The 18870-nt window shown below is 39.2% G+C and overlaps 2 protein-coding genes and 1 pseudogene across 2 annotated transcripts; 1 reads left to right on the top strand and 2 right to left on the bottom strand.

Moving 5' to 3' along the window:
• Positions 1–6166: 6166 nt before the first annotated feature.
• Positions 6167–7600, bottom strand: LOC141837830 (protein METHYLENE BLUE SENSITIVITY 1-like). The gene has a single exon (XM_074725203.1). The coding sequence runs from the start codon at positions 7461–7463 to the stop codon at positions 7149–7151; it is 315 nt and encodes a 104-aa protein (XP_074581304.1). The 5' UTR covers positions 7464–7600; the 3' UTR covers positions 6167–7148.
• A 4436-nt stretch (positions 7601–12036) lies between these two features.
• LOC141824305 (uncharacterized) lies at positions 12037–12966 on the bottom strand (annotated as a pseudogene).
• A 2664-nt stretch (positions 12967–15630) lies between these two features.
• On the top strand, positions 15631–17666 carry LOC141845565 (zinc finger CCCH domain-containing protein 9-like). Its single transcript, XM_074733918.1, has 2 exons — positions 15631–16386; positions 17301–17666. The coding sequence occupies exons 1-2, from the start codon at positions 15631–15633 to the stop codon at positions 17664–17666; spliced, it is 1122 nt and encodes a 373-aa protein (XP_074590019.1).
• The last annotated feature ends 1204 nt before the right edge of the window (positions 17667–18870 follow it).

An 18870-nucleotide genomic window follows, 5' to 3' on the forward strand; every position in this document is an offset into this window, starting at 1 on the left:
AACCGCCTCATCGGTACAACCTTTTCTCGGCGAAGGTGAGCTTCTGCTTCCAGCTTATGCACAGTCTTCGCGCTTTGGTGATGTAATCTTTTTCTCTATTTTGTTTTTTTCGTCTTTATCTATTTTTTTGCTTCTCATTTTAGTAATTTGTTTTGACCATCGATGTGTTTTGTTGAATCTGCATAGTTACTTTCAAAGATTTATATTCTAGATATTTTTTCCTCTGTTTTTTCGTTTCCTGCGTATTGGACCTTGATCGCTGTTTGTCGGAACTTTTTTTTGGGTGCAGAAATGGATGATATGGCCGAAAAAGGGAAAGATCCGAGCTACGTGGCCGAAGAAGAGGAACCAAAAGAAGAGACACCGAAAACTTACGATCAACTAAAAGAAGAGAACCACTTGCTTCGTGAACTCATTAAGGAATTACAAAATCAGATCAATGTTCTGGAAAATGCCCGGCGTGAGAGGCGTGAAAAAGATGAAATCCTTAAAGAAATCATGGGTAAGCTTGCTTCACTCCTAAACAAATAACTGACTTTTATAACTTTTATGGCGTTGTGGTGTATGATAGTCTTTTAATAAATACTTTTATTAAAAGGCTACCATACACCACAACGCCATGAAAGTCAGTTATTTGTTTAGGAGTGAAGCAAGCTTACCCATGATTTCTTTAAGGATTTCATCTGTCTCATGCCTCTCACGTCGGGCATTTTCTAGAACATTGATCTGATTTTGTAATTCCTTAATGAGTTTTCTTGGACATAGTAAGCAATTGTAAATACTTGAATCTAGTTTTGGTTAGTTGCCATGTCTTTTTAATAAATACTCGACCCTCGATGGAAATAGTTTCCTGGACATAGTAAGCAATTGTGCTCCTATTATGTTGCCGATAACAGTGTAATACTCGCAAGACAGAGCAAGAAAACATTGATCAGCTGGTGCAAATGAGCATAAAACAAAGACTAACTTACGTAAATGCTAAAATTGGGAATGAGAAAGAATGAGTGTTCCAAACATTAATAATAATAGTCTATTAGATCAGCGAAAAATACTGTTAAACACTAAATTCTATTGTAACTGAACAATGTGTTTATGTTTAGATGACTGTTGATGTTGCCTCACATAACAAGCCATTCATGAAAAAGAATAAGTCATAGTCTTTTTACATCCAATTTTAGTGTCAATTCCATAATCCATAAATAAATAAGATTTTATCAACTACTTACCAGGAGAACGGTCTATGAACCCTCCTTTAGCGTTCTGACCTACTTCAAATCCTCTCTATGCTGAAATCCAAGTCAACAACTTTATATTCACAAATCCTTTCGCAGAAATATAGTTGACTTACACTTTACTTGAAATAAAATGACAATAAGCTGAAAGTGAAAGAATCGATGAATTCCAACATTAAACATTACCATATACATCAGATGATATGCAAAACTTAGATGATTAGTAATTCTTGTTTAAAAAAAAAATAGAGATAGAGAGAGATTATAAATTGACAGGGACCACAGAAGGAAATTTGTAATTCTTGTTTTAAAAAAAAATAGAGATAGAGAGAGAAGCTGCAGGTGATAATCCAGAGGTTTACCTAAATATTTGAAGCTATGTCTTGTTGTTATTGTTATGGAGAAGAATCATAAGGTGGAGAAAAGGACGGGACATAAACCTCCTAGCATACCGAAAGGCAACACGATTAGGCCCCGGGACATAGGTGAGTTGGTTACGACGCAGCAGACTTGCAGAAGTGAATCCTGGCGAACCTAAATATTTGAACTTGTTGTTATTGTTATGGAGAAGAATCATAAGGGTTCGGGGACATTTACCTCCTCATAAATAGGTCCTCGGGGCATAGGTGAGTTGGTTACGACGCAGCAGACTTGTAGAAGAGGACAAAGGTTCGAATCCTGACGAAGCCCGGCAATACCCTTCTGCGTCGTAACCAACTGCACTTTCTCGATTTACCTCCTCACAAATGAGGTGGCTAAGATGACGGATCCACCTTTTGACGCACAAAAAACCAACATTAAAAACCACATCAATAATCAATCGCCAAAAGAAGAAAACAAAAAGAAGATAGAAGATCGATCCGACCTCCAGTCATCGAGATCCGCAGGGGAAGAAGAACCTGCAGGACGCGGCGGAGATCGTCGCTCTCGCTTCCGATTCAGTTGATGCAAGGCGGGAAGCAGCTCGCCCACCGGCAGACGGCGACGCGTTCCCGACCTGCACCAAGCGAACCAGAAGCGGACGCGACTGCTAGGTCTCACTCCCTTCCCCGTAACCACGGCACAGCAGCCTCCTCCGCTCCGATTCGAGGCCTGGCATTGAACGGGTGGCCGTATTTATCCAGATAACGAACTCCCAAGATCACGACGCGTGGAATCAAGAAACCATCTTCCGGATCCAACGTTCCTGTCGAATTACAAGTCGCAGAGCCAAAATCTAGTAACAGCGAACAAGAACATTCAAGGTTCATGTTGGGCATGTGAACCAGAACAGATTCCTCTGGCGACTGTTTGTGATAGGAATAAGGCACAGTGGTGAGCTCAATGCAGAGAGAGAGAGAGAGAGAGAGAGAGAGAGAGCATGTGCCTGCCATAAAAGGAGCAGGCCAGTGTGGGCTCGTCCTCGTCGCCATGATTGCGCTGATCTCCGCAGCAACAAAAACAAAAGAGAATCTATCAGTGAGGCATTCATTGCTTGCTTCGCAAGGATTGCTTGCTTCATGGATCGGCCTGTCCAACCTCGGGGAGGACTTACTGATCTGCCTTCATGTCACATGGCTGGGGAGAGAGTAGACAAACAAAAAAGGACATCGACGAAAGTGTGCAAGCAAGAGTGCACTTTGTTTGGATATCAAATCAATGATTGATTTTGAAATTCCTTGGGAGTTGCTGAGTTGAGGTATTCGATGAAGGAAGCACTAGGTCGGCTGATGGCCTCTGGCTTTTATTATTGTAAGAAAATAACATTTCATTCTACTGTTATTGTCTCTTCTTCTTCTTTTTTTTTTTTCTCCAGAATATTCTTAAATCTAAAAGCTCCTGCCACTATGCGTGATCCAAGCATTGGCAAATTTAGTAAAAGATATAGCGGTCGAAGATAAGATTTTGTTAACTCCAGTAGGTTTTATTGAGATTAATAATGTTTTTTAAAGAAAGTAAGATAGGAAAAAGTAGACTTTTTCTTTGTTTCTTTTGGTAAAAAAAAATATTAATAAAAGACAATCTTTAACTTTTAGAAGAAAAAAAACTCTTATATTCATGTAAAACATTTTTTATAAATTTTTATATATTTTATTTTTCTTTTGCAACGAAGGAAAGAAGGTTTAAGAGTTGAAATAATTCTATTTTTTTAAGTATGCATTATATATAATATAAGACAATTTACCAAATACTCTAACGATTGAGTCCTCAACTATTCAATAATTGCTAGAGTAAACGCACAATAAATCTCTCTAGATGATTTGGCAATCTCAATCTTTAGGCTTTTTCCTCCTCTCTCTCTCTCTCTCTCTCTCTCTCTCTCTCTCTCTCTCTCTCTCTCTCCTCTTTTCTTAATAAAAATTATATTTCTCTTAACACATAATTGGATTAGTTACTACGAAATATATGTTGCTATAATAAAGAAAGATTGAATATTGATGCAGTCAAAAAAAATATCTTCTCCGCAGTGGCCAACTATAACTTCTCAATTTACCTCCTCATATATGATCATGAGATGAACCATGTAAAGGGTTCAAATCCTGGCGAAGCCAGACAACACTCTTGCATCGTGACCAACTGTAATTTCTCAATTTACCTCTTCACAAATGGTCGTGGGACTGATCATGTGGAGCCACTAAGGTGGCGGATTCCACCTTTTTACAGAAAATGAGGTGAACCATATAGAACCATGAAGATGACAGATTTCACATTTTATTATAATAAAATCGTTGTATTGGTCTGAAAACACTACAAGGGATTTTTCCTCCAGCATTGATCGTCTAGATGGGTATTTGCGAGTGCTTCTCGATTTTACCTTGTGATCGATGAGAAACTTCCAAAGGACTAAATCAATTGCTTTCAAGATTAATTGGTTCAAAGAATTGGATATTTGGATTACCAACTACATAGTCTCCCCCAAGTTACAGTGTAGCAGCAAGAAGCCTACATAATCTCTCGAACATCTAAGGTTCCAGTCTCAGTTATACCATATTGCAGGATGAATTTCCTCCTGTGAGATGTTGGGCTTAAGAAAGCTAAGCTATTGAACCACGCAACGAGTGATTTTGGATTTAAAAATAAAAACTAGATACCTAGATTATAAAAAATTAAAATAAAATAAAATTATTGTCTTGCCGGATTCTCATATAACAAGGATTCGATTCTCACGTAAAATATCTCACACGCTCGTGGTGCTCAAATCACTATGATATTGGACCGTCCATCATGACCTTTCTATCTTTTTTGAATTTATCTTGATGATAAATGAAAAATTTCTATAGAGTCAAATTATCTTTTTTGAATTTATCTAGATGATAAATGAAAATTTTCTATAGAGTCAAATTGATCACCCTAATATTAGTAGGTTCCAAGAATTGAATATCTTAATTATTCAATTCTTATCGCTTTTTAATTTTTCACATTTTTAACTCGATCAAACAAACCAACCATTCTGACCATACTGACTCAATAGCCCTCCACCCAACCCCGCCCGCCAGCCTATCTAGTCAGGTCAGCATTTCCAAATCAATTGGTATGGGGACATAAAAGGACGAAGAGTAATTTATTAAAATAGCCTTGTTGAGGAGTAAGAAATACCTTTTAATAAGATAAATGACTTGTTTTTTTTCAAGGAATTTATTTTCCTCAAATAAATGTCTATAAAAATTTCTGTTGACCTAAAAGGCTCTTCTGTTGGCCATAATTTTGTATTGCATTAAATATTTTTTAATAAAATCATGAAACAATAAAGGAAGCCTTAATTAAAAAGTGGTGCAACATGAAATAATGTAGCTTTGGCATCACTAATTAACCAAGAATTCAGACAAAGAAGTGACCTATTTATTGTTTCTGCAGAACAAACGAGGATCAAAGTTCAAGACACTCATTCACAGTTATATGCCAATTTCACTTATCAGTTATATGCCAAAACATTCTGGGATGCATCCACTTGTATCATAATCAAATCCCTCGACTAAAGGATATCATTTGACAGCATTAGTATACAGACTAAAAAAATAGGCAATACTTAATCTTCCACTTCAGATATCACCTTGTCATAAATAACTCCTCTAAAGACATTCCATAACAATCCAACACAGCATGCGAAGATTCCAAATTAATGCACTAGTCAGATTGCTTGAAAGAATTCATAATTCATTACTATTATTTGTGCACTAAGGAATGGCCCATTCGCAAATGTAGCCCTCCTGTTCTCTGCACTGACCTCAACTCGATAACATACTTTTGATGCATAAATTGACACAGCCAAGTTTCTTTGGTATCTAGAACGAAGCCTACCATTAGATAATGCAGCACCAGAGCAGCACAAACGGACGCAAGGTTACAAAAAGACCAAATAAAGGGTTAACAACAACAACTAAACAAGAGAAATCATGGGAAGGTTTTTTATCCATCACTTAAATTGATAAGTAAAATAGCCAATTAATGACTCTATTAGACACCCATATATATGATTAACAAATTTCAGTCCTGATATGTGAACTGGAGTAGCAGTTACTGTAAGCAATGAAAGTATAAAACCAGAGGAACTTTAAAAATCTTCACATTTGTACCTTTTTATGTAATTCAATTTCAAAGCTTTGGCCTCTATTACTCAGACACTTTTGGTTATACCTGCAATAATGTTGACATGATCCTAGTGAGCTATGTAGTGTCGAACACTTAGATGCCCTAGACCTTGTGTTACATTTGACAATGAAATGTGTTTGACATCTAGATCCCATGTAGAATACTCACAAATCTAGGTAAAATGAGCATTCACTTCTTCAAAAACACACTTTTCCCTCTCCTTTAACAACTCGAATCAAAGTTGTCACATGCTTGGGAGAGGCAAAATAATAACTTAGTAGACAATCATAAATAAGAAAATTAATATTAATTTTGCATAGGAATAAATCAATAATACAACAATTGCCTGAAGAATAACAAAAGTATTGTCAGCGCTTGATCACCAGCTACATATGGATTCAAAATCTCAGTCAGTAGTACAGAGAAGCAACATATGTAACAATCAGTTGTAGATTTCTAATTATTTAAAAAAAGATGCAAAATTGTTATTAGTCTCACAAACATTGCATTCCAAAAACCTCTGTGGAAGACATGATCTGGCAATCACGATTTTCAATCATATATGTCACCGTAAAAGTGTCCTTCCTTTTCCATTATCAATCATGGCATTACAAGCTAATCTGCATATATTAGCAGAACGGCTAGGATAGTTATTCATTGCACACAGAGTATCTGTTTCACTCTAGAATATTTCCCATTACAACCCCTAGAATTCTAATCTCTCACAGAACAAAATGTGTTGTCTGAAACTCTTGAAGCATTTCATTGCTTTGTAGAAAAAACTGCTCTGGCATTTTCTTTGCGCTACCCAATTTAATTTACTAATATCAGCTGATACTTCAATTAAGTGAGGGGAAAGAAGAAAATCTTATCGGGCATCAATAAAACTCAGATGCAACACAAAGGAGAAAGATGAGAACTACAACTTACAGTAGTGATCACCCTTTCAACGAAACATGTCAAAACAGGAAAACTACAAGTAACCAAGAAGAAAGCAGTGGAACAAATGCAGACTCAGAAGAGGCGAATATGATATAACGGTAGTCATATGCATTAATAGAGTTAAGCATCCGACTGTTGTCACACCTTATTCACATGTCCGTATTCCCTAACCTCTCTTCACGGACACATAATAACACGCAGCCTACCATAGTACATAAAGGGTCAAGAGATGATTCGTGGCTTTAGCGCATTGAGACCAGAAGCAAACATTTCAGGGGCATGGAAGAAGTAGATAGACAATAATGATGGCGGTATCGAGACAACTAGCAGCAGCGCGGAAAGGCATATTGCGGAACAAACTTAGTAGTAAGATTACCGACGATAACAACTGCCACAGGGGGAAGGCTACTTCTTGAAGCTGCCGCGGACACCAGGGCGGGGCTTGGAGGTTTCAGCAACATGGCCCTCGTGGAGGTTGATGAGCTTGGACTCGTCGAAGGGGATCTTGGGATGGCGAGCGTCGTGGTGGATCTGCATGGACTTGATGTCGGGGGCGGTGGTCTTGCAGAGAGGGCATTCCATCTTCGCGTGACCACCCTTCTCCAGGCCAGAGCGATCTGACTGCCCCGCCTTGCCGCCGCCCCTGTTAGTCGTCGCGGCGTCGATCTTCGAGGCGATCTCCTTTGCTGTGTGCTTCTTCGGCTTCGCCTTACCCGTCATGATTGATCCGATCGCCTCCCCGGTGCCTTGCCCTTCGTCCGAGCGTCGACGCAGGCGACAACGGCGTAACCTTAACCCTAATCCAAATCCTTATCCCGGCTGAATTGACGGAATCGCCGTCCCCTTGGATTTCTTGATCGATTATCAAAAGAATATTTTCAATGATTGTAATATTAATTTTAGGACTTCATCGAATTCTAATTTTTAAAATTTATTTTCTTTAGTAAAAAAGGTTTTAACAAGTAAAAAATGAGAATTAGTAATAAAGGTAAAAAGGAATATATTTTGGTGAATTATATTTATTTCAAAAAAGACAAATAATTTACATAGCAAAATATTTTTAGAGAAACAATTTCTAACTCTTATTAGTATATTGTTCCCATGCTCTTATCTCCTCTTTTTTTTTTTCTCCATGGGATTTGATTGTAAGTCATTCGTGAAAATTTATATGTATTTCTTAATTTATCTTGATTATATTAGTGGAAAATTTAGATGGGATTGGATAATTATTTTAAGATTAATGAGATTGTAAAAGTTAAATGCAGGTCTTATGAATACTGTATTTTTCACGGTGTACAATTTTTTCGATTGGAATGGAATTTTTTTCTCGTTCTATGCATTCAAAGTCTTATAGCATAGTCTTATAGTTTCGAGGCTTTCATTCTAAATCCTTTATACTTTGGATCAGGTTTTTCCTTTTTATTTAAACATAAATGGGTTAAAAACAACGTGCATTTTCTTTTTTATTTAAATCTTTAAAAGAACATCCTTTTTTTTTTTATTTATTATTAAAACAACATTTCATCTCATCTCAAACTATTTTTATTTTATATTAATTATAAAATCATAACAGTTACACGCATATAAAAGTTATAATCTTATAACTACTACATAATTTTAATAATTATGAAATAATATTGATCATAAATAAATTATTTATATTATAGGTGTTATAATTCATGACTATTATAATATAATGGTAACTTTAGTTGATTAAAAATAATTGCTATGACTATGTAACAATTTGAATTCTATAACTAATGTTGACCAATGCTAATGTTCATGACCAATGCTAATGTTCCTGTATGAGACTCGTAGGGTGAGCTACTAGTGAACTGTCTACAAGGTTGATTGGTCTTTAGAGATCTGGCAGAGATGGAGTTCTACTCGAAAGAGATAGACCTTGTTAGGAAAACTCCTGCTAGTGATAAGCTTGGTTGAGAAGACTCCTTTGGAAAGGTAAATTTTGCTAGAAAGACTCCTCCGATGAGAAATCTTGTTAGGAAGACTCTTCCGGTGGTAGACCTTGTTAGGAAGACTCCTAAGGAGAGGTAGATCTTGCTAGAAAGACTCCTTCAAAGATAGACCTTGCTGGAAAAACTCCTCCGGTAGTAGGCCTTAGTGAGAAGACTCCTCTGGACAAATTGAGATCGCTGTGAAGTGAATGCTGAAGAAATAACTGCCAAGGGGAAGAGGTTGAAGATTATGAGGCTGAGGAGAACGTCTAAGATGCTTGCAATACTCAAGTAGAGATTTGAATGGGTGTCAAGGGGTTCGTTAGGATCATTCCGTCAAATTAACACGGAGGCTAAGGGAGAACAAAAGCTATGAAAAAATATAAAAGAAGAAGAAGACGAGTGTGTTCTTGTGCATAGGGGTGGGAAAAAATACCGAATTTTCGGTATACCGCACATACCATATCGATATTTACCGTCCATATCGAAAAATTTCGGTATACCAAAAATTTCAATCGATATAATACCGTACCGAATTTTTCGGTATCGATAACGGTACGAAATTATTATTGTTCGGTATTTCGGTATAGCAACATTTTCGGTATAATACCGTACCGAAATTATCAGTATACCAAAATTTTCAATATTTTCGGTGTAATATACTGAAAATTTGGTATTTTGATATTTCGGTATACCGAAAATACCGAAATTCTGGTATACCGAATTTTCGGTATGGTAACGGTATAGATTTTTTTATGCCAAAATGGTTTTGGTATGGTATACGGTATCGTGATGCATACTTTTTTTAGGGTTTACATTCGAAAGAGCATCTCCACATACTCACCGTATACCGTACCGAATTTTACATACGATACCGTATAATACTGTACCAAAAATTTCGGCATAAAAAAAATCTATACCGTTACCATACCGAAAATTCGGTATACCGGAATTTTGATATACCTCCATGATCATGCATACTTTTTTTAGGGTTTACATGGCCGAAGAAGAGGAAACACAAGAAGAGACACCAAAAACTGAGACACCAAGAACTTAAGAGCTGCAAGAGATCGACCTCCCACATACTCACCGTGGCAAAGTTAGGGCTGGGTCGGTACGGTATACCGAATTTTACATACGATACCGTATACCGTACCAAAAATTTCGGCATAAAAAAAAAATCTATACCGTTACCATACCGAAAATTCGGTATACCGAAATTTCGATATACCAAAAATTCGGTATACCGAATTTTCAGTATAGTATAAAATGCATACCGATCATACCGCTCATACCGAAATACCGACCAACCGACCGATCATACTGATCATACCGAAGATTTATATTCTAGATATTTTTTCCTCTATTTTTTCGTTTCTGCATAATTTTTTTTTGGGTGCAGAAATGGAAAAAGGGAAAGATCCGGTGGCCGAAGAAGAGGAAACACAAGAAGAGACACCAAAAACTGAGACACCAAGAACTTACGATGAGCTGAAACAAGAGATCGACCTCCTTCGTGGTGTGATTAAGATGCTGGAAAATCAGCTCAATTTTGTGAAAAATGCCCAGCGTGAGCAAAATGCAGTCCTTAAAGAAGTCGTGGCAAAGCTAGGGCTGGGTCGGTACGGTATACCGAATTTTACATACGATACCGTATACCGTACCAAAAATTTCGGCATAAAAAAAATCTATACCGTTACCATACCAAAAATTCGGTATACCGAAATTTCGATATACCGAAAATTCGGTATACCGAATTTTCAGTATAGTATAAAATGCATACCGATCATACCGATCATACCGAAATACCGACCAACCGACCGATCATACTGATCATACCGAAGATTTATATTCTAGATATTTTTTCCTCTATTTTTTCGTTTCTGCATAATTTTTTTTTGGGTGCAGAAATGGAAAAAGGGAAAGATCCGGTGGCCGAAGAAGAGGAAACACAAGAAGAGACGCCAAAAACTGAGACACCAAGAACTTACGATGAGCTGAAACAAGAGATCGACCTCCTTCGTGGTGTGATTAAGATGCTGGAAAATCAGCTCAATTTTGTGAAAAATGCCCAGCGTGAGCAAAATGCAGTCCTTAAAGAAGTCGTGGCAAAGCTAGGGCTGGGTCGGTACGGTATACCGAATTTTACATACGATACCGTATACCGTACCAAAAATTTCGGCATAAAAAAAATCTATACCGTTACCATACCGAAAATTCGGTATACCGGAAATATACCGAAAATTCGGTACCGAATTTTCAGTATAGTATAAAATGCATACCGATCATACCGATCATACCGAAATACCGACCAACCGACCGATCATACTAATCATACCGAAGATTTATATTCTAGATATTTTTTCCTCTATTTTTTCGTTTCTGCATAATTTTTTTTTGGGTGCAGAAATGGAAAAAGGGAAAGATCCGGTGGCCGAAGAAGAGGAAACACAAGAAGAGACACCAAAAACTGAGACACCAAGAACTTACGATGAGCTGAAACAAGAGATCGACCTCCTTCGTGGTGTGATTAAGATGCTGGAAAATCAGCTCAATTTTGTGAAAAATGCAAATCTATATGAATCTTTCCATGATTGCCATCTTGCCTTGTGGGTGTACAAGTAATAATTTATTTGGCCTATTGGTTTGGAGCTCTCTAAGTATTTCAGATGTTGCAATAGTTCGAATTTGGTGAGAAATTTGTACATGTTTGGTTGATAGGAATTTCATTAATCCTAATGAAGCTTGGTGGAAAGATTATTTCTGTGTTTGGCTACAAAATAATGATGGATTAACAATTCTGATAGAATTGCTCCAAGAAAATTGAAGAGATGTAAGCACCATCAGCACTAGGAAACTAAAGTTAAATAGAGGTTGTAATTGTGAAGCATATGAGCATGGCAATTGGGACTGGCTATGATAGTGCTCCAACAATGAATTGCAAGGATACAAAACTATATATTGCTATTTTAACTATAATTGAATCTCAATTAATTTGATGCTTGTCTGTCCTAAATATAAAACTGTAGAGAAAGAATATAGTTAGCAGAGATTCAGGGCCTACAATATCCAACTCAACATTAGAAACAAGCATGGAGCCAAGAGAACATTCATGTTATCCTAAAATTATAACGCGACATCCATCAATATTGGGAAACAGCAATCTATAATTTGCATCCCAACAGAAGAGTAACGAATTGTTGATCTTGATGCATAATCTAATTAAAGTTATCAATAAAACCAAAATCTGAAATGAGATATAGTATTGAAAAAGAAAAGAGTAAAATACCTGATAGATGATCAATTTGACGCAATTGTCTGATTTGCTTTTTGTCATGCTATATATCTTCTTGTGTGACCAGCTGCATGCCTCGTCTGATACCTCCAGTCGAGGAAAATGAGCTGCATGTCTCCTCTTCTCTTTCCTCGGGTGTCACCAGCACGTACGCACGCCACCCCTCCCGCACCGCCACTGCCGTCGCTCGCCACCCTTCCTCCACCGCCGCCTCGTCCTCCAACCCCGCTTCGGACCACGCGTTCCTGCTCCGCAACCACCGTGCTCCAGAACCTCCGTGAACCACCAGCGCCCCTCCGTCCGCCTGCAACGCGATTCCCTCTGCCGCAGAAGCAAGCGCCGTCCCTAGCACTTCCTTCGCCGCTCCGCCCTCGTCGTCTATACTGAATACCCTCCAGGCCCCGCCTCATTCGGCCACCAGCAGGTACCCGCGTGTTGCTCCCATGCACCACTCCGCCCAAGCCCTCCGATGACGGCTCGGCGCTGAAAATTGATGATCTGGGAAGCAAGGAAGCCGCCCCGTGGAGATCCACCTTCACGGAAACTCTCCCGGAGGTGACGAAGGCCACTCCTGAGAAGTGGTCAACGGTCACGCCGCCCGGGACGGAGGATGGCTCGGGAAGAGGGGAGAAGAAAGATGCGCCGGTGGGGACGGGGGAGTGAAGGTCGTAGACAGAGAGAGCGCGCGGCGGGATTGGTTAGGGCGACGAGGAGGATGCGGCGGCGATCGTCGACGGCGAGTGCGGCAACTGAAGATTGAACAGGGAGAAGGGGGTCCTAAAGGAGGGTTTCGATGACGCTGGCGTCGGAGACGGAGGAGCCGGCAACCGGAGAAAGCGGGCCCCGACGAGGAAGTGTTGCGCAGTGCCCACGCGAGGACTCGAGGGTATCGGAAGGCGGAAGGGATGGTAATGACGTGGAAACATGGCCGCGGAATGGTGGGGAAAGAAGAGGAGGAGGAAGGATTCGACATGGTTTGGCTTATGTGTCTGCGCGAAGAAGAGGGATCGAGAATTACGTACAGGCTCAAGATCATGCAATAAGACATGGAAAAGATGCTCGCCGGAGTGGTGCCTGCAGTGTTCCTGCAGCTCTCTGTGCTTATGTCGACGCAGATGGCGTTTCAGGGATTGCAACTCTAATTAATCAAGCTGTAATTAGTTAGGTTATAGTAAGCTGCAATTAATTAAGCTGTAATTCTGTTCATCAAACCCTTCTCCATATCATGATTAACCTAATCCCGAAAGCTTATTATTCAGTAGCAGCACACAGCTTGGTGATCATTCACGTCCCTGAGGTCAAATCATAGGAAGTCGAGAAAGGACCTTTACATGCAATTGAAGCTTTACAAATGGGATGCTTAATTCTTTTCCTGCTGCTCTCAGGCCATCCTCCGACGTGTTACTCGGACGATTAACCGACCGGCTGAGTGCCCATTCCCTTGTCTACCGCGTCGCCGGCGCAAGTCGCCAATTGCCCATCAACGCTTCCGCCGCTACAGAGCGTGCCCGCCACCGCCCATGCCATATTACGGGACGTACCATCCTACTCCCCTAGGCAACATTTACCCGCAGCGGCTACCAGCTCCTCCTCTGCCCAATCTCATTCTCCGATCCCCGGGTTGGCCTTCTTCTACAACAAGAGTTCGCCAGCGCCGCCCTTCCCTTTTGCAGGATGATAAGTACTTTCGATATTATTTGCTGTGAATAAACAACTGTCTAGTATCATTTGTAGGATCAACACCAACAAAAAAAAAAAGAAAGAAATATAAAACAAAAACAAAAACAATCAACGAATTATAACACATAAATGTTCAAATCTGTGCTCAGAAGCTGATTCTGCTAGAGCATAAAATTATCTTCACGTTAGTTTAATATCAGATTCTTGTAGAATATAAAATGTGCTACTTATTGGGCTGGATATTTTTGAAATATTTTGCTAAAAAACAAGTTAAAAACTAAATTATTTTGCTACCGTAAAATTAAGGCTAATTGAGGAAAATAATTAATGTGGTTCCATTCGGGAAATATATGGCTTGTTTAGAGCGTAATGCTTCGAATGAATCTCTCGATCGAGTTATTAAACAAAATGAAAATATCAAATGGAATATTCTTCTTCTTCTTGTCAATTACGAAATGAATCGAGCAAATCATTTGGTACCAGACCTACTTCATCGACCGGTGCCATTTTCGAACACTTTATGTAGAAAATCACGTAATATTTTATTAATTTCCCACCAAGTCGATCGAATGCGAAGGATATATTAACAGAAATGAAGTGGATTGCCAAACGAACTGTAAATCGAAATCAACACACACACACACACCAAACGGTTGCTTATGCGTCACAGCTTTTAATTAATTCAGATCGAGCTCGATCAGTGATTGTACTTAATCGACGGCTAAAAAATGCCCCACAAACTGTGTCAATTAGTAGTAGTCTCAGTCTCAAGGAAGTGTGTGGTGTGGGCCCAAAGTTAGTTAAAGATTTGAAGAAGAAGCAAACATAATGGGGCTCCTATTCCTTTGCGAAATGCCAATGCATATGCAACACTCCCAGCAAGTTTCTTTTTTTTGTTAGTTTGTAACGTACTCTTCCACGCTAAGGGAACTAGCTAGGACGCATAATCATACTACCCCCCACTTTTAACAAACCCTTCCATGGCTAATGCTCATGAGATTGAGCATGTATGCATTTCTATCAGACTGATTCCTGTAGCAGTGGCCTTGTTATTCCGAACTAGGATGGCAGAGGAATGAGTTGGTAACACTGTTCTTTAGGAAGCTGGTCAGGTGTGCCAATTATTGGGCGTACAAATTATTAGTCCTGCGAGAAAATTTGAATCATTAAAACGTGAAGGAAATTGTTACATAAATTAAGCGCTTAACCTTTTGTAAATTCAATAGAATAGAAATAGTTCTATAATTGCGAAAGGGCGTATTCGAGATTAGATGCAATAAAATGGAGGTAAAATGGAATTTGACTCCGTTACGAAGCGTTGGAGGACGGGTTTGCCATTTTGGTATGGAGGGAGACGGAGGTCAAGTTCCGTTTGGATACCGGTTCGGGTGGCCTTGGTCTCCTTTGTGTCTACACTGTCCACATCATCCACGCTCGCTCGCTGTCCCTCTCGATCTATAAATAGCCAGTCCGCTACCCTCCTATATACCGTTCTTGAACCGCCTCATCGGTACAACCTCTTCTCGGCGAAGGTGAGCAACCTTCTTCTTCCTGCTCCGTCTTCAATCGCGCTTTGGTGATGTGATCTTTCTCTCTATTTTGTTTTTCTTTCGTCTTCTTTTTCAGATCTACTTCTTTTGCTTCCCAGCTTAGTAATTTGTTTTGACGATCGATCGTTTAGTGTGTTTTGTTGAACTTGAATCTGCGTTCGCTTTCAAAGATTGATCGATCAGATCGTCACAGATTTCTGGTTAATTTTTAAGATGCATTTCATATTCTAGATAATTTTCCTCTGTTTTTCGTTTCCTGCGTATTGGACCTTCAGACCTTATGATCGCTGTTTGTCGGAACTTTTGATCTTGGATTAGGCTCTTGTGTTTTTGTTTTCTTGTTTCTTAATTATCTTGATTTTTTTGGGGTTCGTCTACTTTGTGGAGACAGTGTTAAACAGAGATTGATGCAGCACGAGCTTGCTTCCTCAACCAATGGCGACTGTCTCGGCTCTTCAAGTGCATCTGCGCCATTCTCTTTTCCAGATCGTCAATCCCTTTCACCTTCATACCTCAACGGCGATGGAAATCTCTCTTGCCCGTATTCTATGCTGTCAAACCTTGAGGATACCAATTCCCATTTGGACCCTCTGCTCCCTGCCTCTGGCTCTGTGTCCATCTTCCCGTCCCAGATCTCTTTTGACAATCCAGAGGAATCCGCTTCTGGAAGCAAGGAACGCTTCTACCTCTCCCGGCTCGCTCTCCAGTACCAGCAGATGATCGAGCGCTATGACGTCTGCTTTTCCCACCTCCGCGACGCCACCGATGAGGTGAAATCTCTTCTACAAGAGAACGCCTCCCTCCGTTCTGCTAACGAAGAGCTCGCTAGGAGGCTTGGCCTCTTCGTTGGAAAGCACTCTGGCGGTCGCGCTTCAGCATCTGCTGATGCAGCACTCGCTGAAGAGCTTCGTCGCCTCGGATTGGCAGACCAGCCAATCCCCGGAGAGAGCCCCACGAGTGTGCTCGCCTTCCAAGCTAGCGGAGGGGGTGGTGGCCAACAATGGTTTGCACGGCCACCGGTGGCGGAGAAGCAGGTCTCGCTGCCCAAGAGCATCTCGATCCGGTCAAGCGGTTACCTGAGGCTGAATCAGGCCGGAGGTTCCGGTTCATCTTCGAACCGCAACTGCCGGTTTAGAACCTCTAATACTTCGATGGTTCCTTCGGTGAGTATGATTAATTATTCCCTATGCTCTTAATTTACTTCATATGATAGGTTATTTACTATGCCATGGTAAAAATGTTACAATTCTATTTTCAGTGGTAATGATTTGGCTCGGTAATGATTTGACTAAACCTTAAGTTCTAGGAGTATAACTTGAACTATAAGTTTACTACATTTGAACATATTCATGTTATTTGATCATATTCATCAGACAGTTAATACAGGATCATCCATCATATCATTTGTTTTTTATATCTTAAATATATATATATAGAGAGAGTATTGCTTAAAGAATACTTTGAGAAAATCTTGCATTGTATTTAGTGTTTGTGTATTTATTTCTCTATATGCTCCATGGTAGTCTCTCGCATAGCTTGATGTATGAGTTTTATTTTCTTTCAGAAACGCTTACTTTCTTTAGCTTTTTTTTCGTTTTGTCCGAACTTGTCTAGTAATTGTTTGAAACAATTTACACCTCGAAGCTTGTAGGATAGTATCTGGGTTAAGCAATTTAAATGGACGGCTGTATCATATACATAGAGTACTAGGGTTATAATTTTATAAAAACAACTTTGATTAAAGTTTTAGATATTAATTAATAGTCATAATTTTTTAAGTATTTTATGACAATGAGACAACCAAAAGTCTAATCATATATTTTTTTAGGTATCTTAATTAATTAAATGATAGAATGAGACTCCCAATTATCCGGACTAATACTATCTATTATTGCTATTATTATTATTTCAGTTAAATTAGCTGATTATAATCCAATACGGTATGTCCTTATTGCTGTCACAATCCTGCATATTTTCCTTAACCTTTCGGCTTTCTCTACATATTCATTAATTACTCTACGTGTTTTCTACCTGGCCTGCTCCCTAATTCACTATTTTCGGCTCTATGACAAAGCAGCAGCAGAGCATGTACGTCGATGAAGGGAACAACAAGAAGAAAGCTGAGAAGGGAGGAGAGACCCAAGAAGGTGGAGAGGGAAGCGGCAGCAGTGGATCACTGGAGCTGGAGGTCTACCACCAGGGTATGTTCAAGACCGAGCTCTGCAACAAGTGGGAGGAGAGTGGGCTGTGCCCATATGGCGGACACTGCCAGTTCGCCCATGGCATCGCCGAGCTCCGTCCCGTTCTCCGCCACCCCCGATATAAAACGGAACTCTGCCGCATGGTCCTCTTCGGCGATGCCTGCCCCTATGGCCATCGTTGCCATTTCCGCCATTCCCTCTCGTCTGCTGATCACCAGCGCGTCCTCCGCCGCCCTAATTAGAACAAGATCTATTCAGCATTAATCTTCCCCAAATTTCCCTTTTTACGTGCATAGTAGCATAAATCCGAACCTAATTAATGGCAATAAATAAAAAAAACGAACACACACTGGAACTCGTAGCTTCTTTTCCTATAGAGAAAGTTACTAGCAAATACAGAGGAACAGTACTATGATTTGAACAAATTAATTGGTCAGGTGACCATTCGAGTATAATCAGAGAACGAAGCGCCAATCGGGCAGATTTGTTTGTATATAGGATTTGTTCAGGACATGTTCTTGATCAGGTAAACATATGTAGTTATAATCAATATGAGATATACATTCTTCCTCGTAAAGCAATGGTCGATGAGATCTGATGGTGGTTATGTTCGTTCTGGAAGAGACGTAGACATCACATCATTGCAACATTAGCTGCTATTTTTCTTCTTGTTTTCTTTCAATACCCTTTTTGCAACTACTCAAACTTCTCCACCAACCTAGAGTAAAGAATAAAGATGGAGACATGTTGATTCCCTTTCACGCAATGAATTTGTAATTTCCTCTTTTACTTCCATGATTTTTTTTTTAATGATATGTGTGAAGCCCCCTACCTTTCACCTACATCTTCCCCACTAATTAACCAGCTTTTTGTTTTTTCTGTCAGTCTGCTGACTGTTCAAAAGTTCTGGAGTCAATGTGTTTCTTAACGAGATCAAAAAGACGTTGCCCTTCAAATGTTTAAATAATAACCCAATGTACGAAATGATCCGAGATGATGATATCTGATTGGGACGACTTGGAATCAAATATCGGTAGATTCAATTAGACTGTAATGAAGAGACGGAGCCAGAAGCCAGAGCCACATCAAGCCCGATTAGGTCGGTTATAGTCTATCTTAAATTTGTTTTTAAATTATCATTATCAATATAAATTAATTACATTTTAAATTTAGAAAATAAATAAAAAATCGAATCATCAAACAAAATGAATGTGCTGTTTTAAAATCGATTTAGGATAAAATAAAATTCATCAAATAAATTTAAAGATAAAGAATATATTGATCTAAATCGGAATTGATTTGGTTTTGATTCGATTAATATTGATTATATTAGATTTAATTAAATTAAATTAAATTAGTTAGATTCAAAATAAATTAAATTTTTTTTTAAAAAAAGTAAGCTCTCATCTCTTTTTTTTTAAAATTCTTTTTTACCACTAAATCTCC

The sequence above is a fragment of the Curcuma longa genome, chromosome 1 (assembly GCF_044706935.1).
Source record: "Curcuma longa cultivar G26 ecotype Majalengka, Jawa Barat chromosome 1, ITB_CL_G26_1.1, whole genome shotgun sequence".
NCBI lineage: Eukaryota > Viridiplantae > Streptophyta > Magnoliopsida > Zingiberales > Zingiberaceae > Curcuma > Curcuma longa.

Bases quoted from the DNA above. Each gene is read 5' to 3' on its own strand.
- LOC141837830 (XM_074725203.1), bottom strand. From the start codon at position 7,463: ATGACGGGTAAGGCGAAGCCGAAGAAGCACACAGCAAAGGAGATCGCC.
- LOC141845565 (XM_074733918.1), top strand. From the start codon at position 15,631: ATGCAGCACGAGCTTGCTTCCTCAACCAATGGCGACTGTCTCGGCTCT. The intron at 16,387-17,300 runs GTGAGTATGATT...ATGACAAAGCAG, and splicing joins ATACTTCGATGGTTCCTTCG to CAGCAGAGCATGTACGTCGA.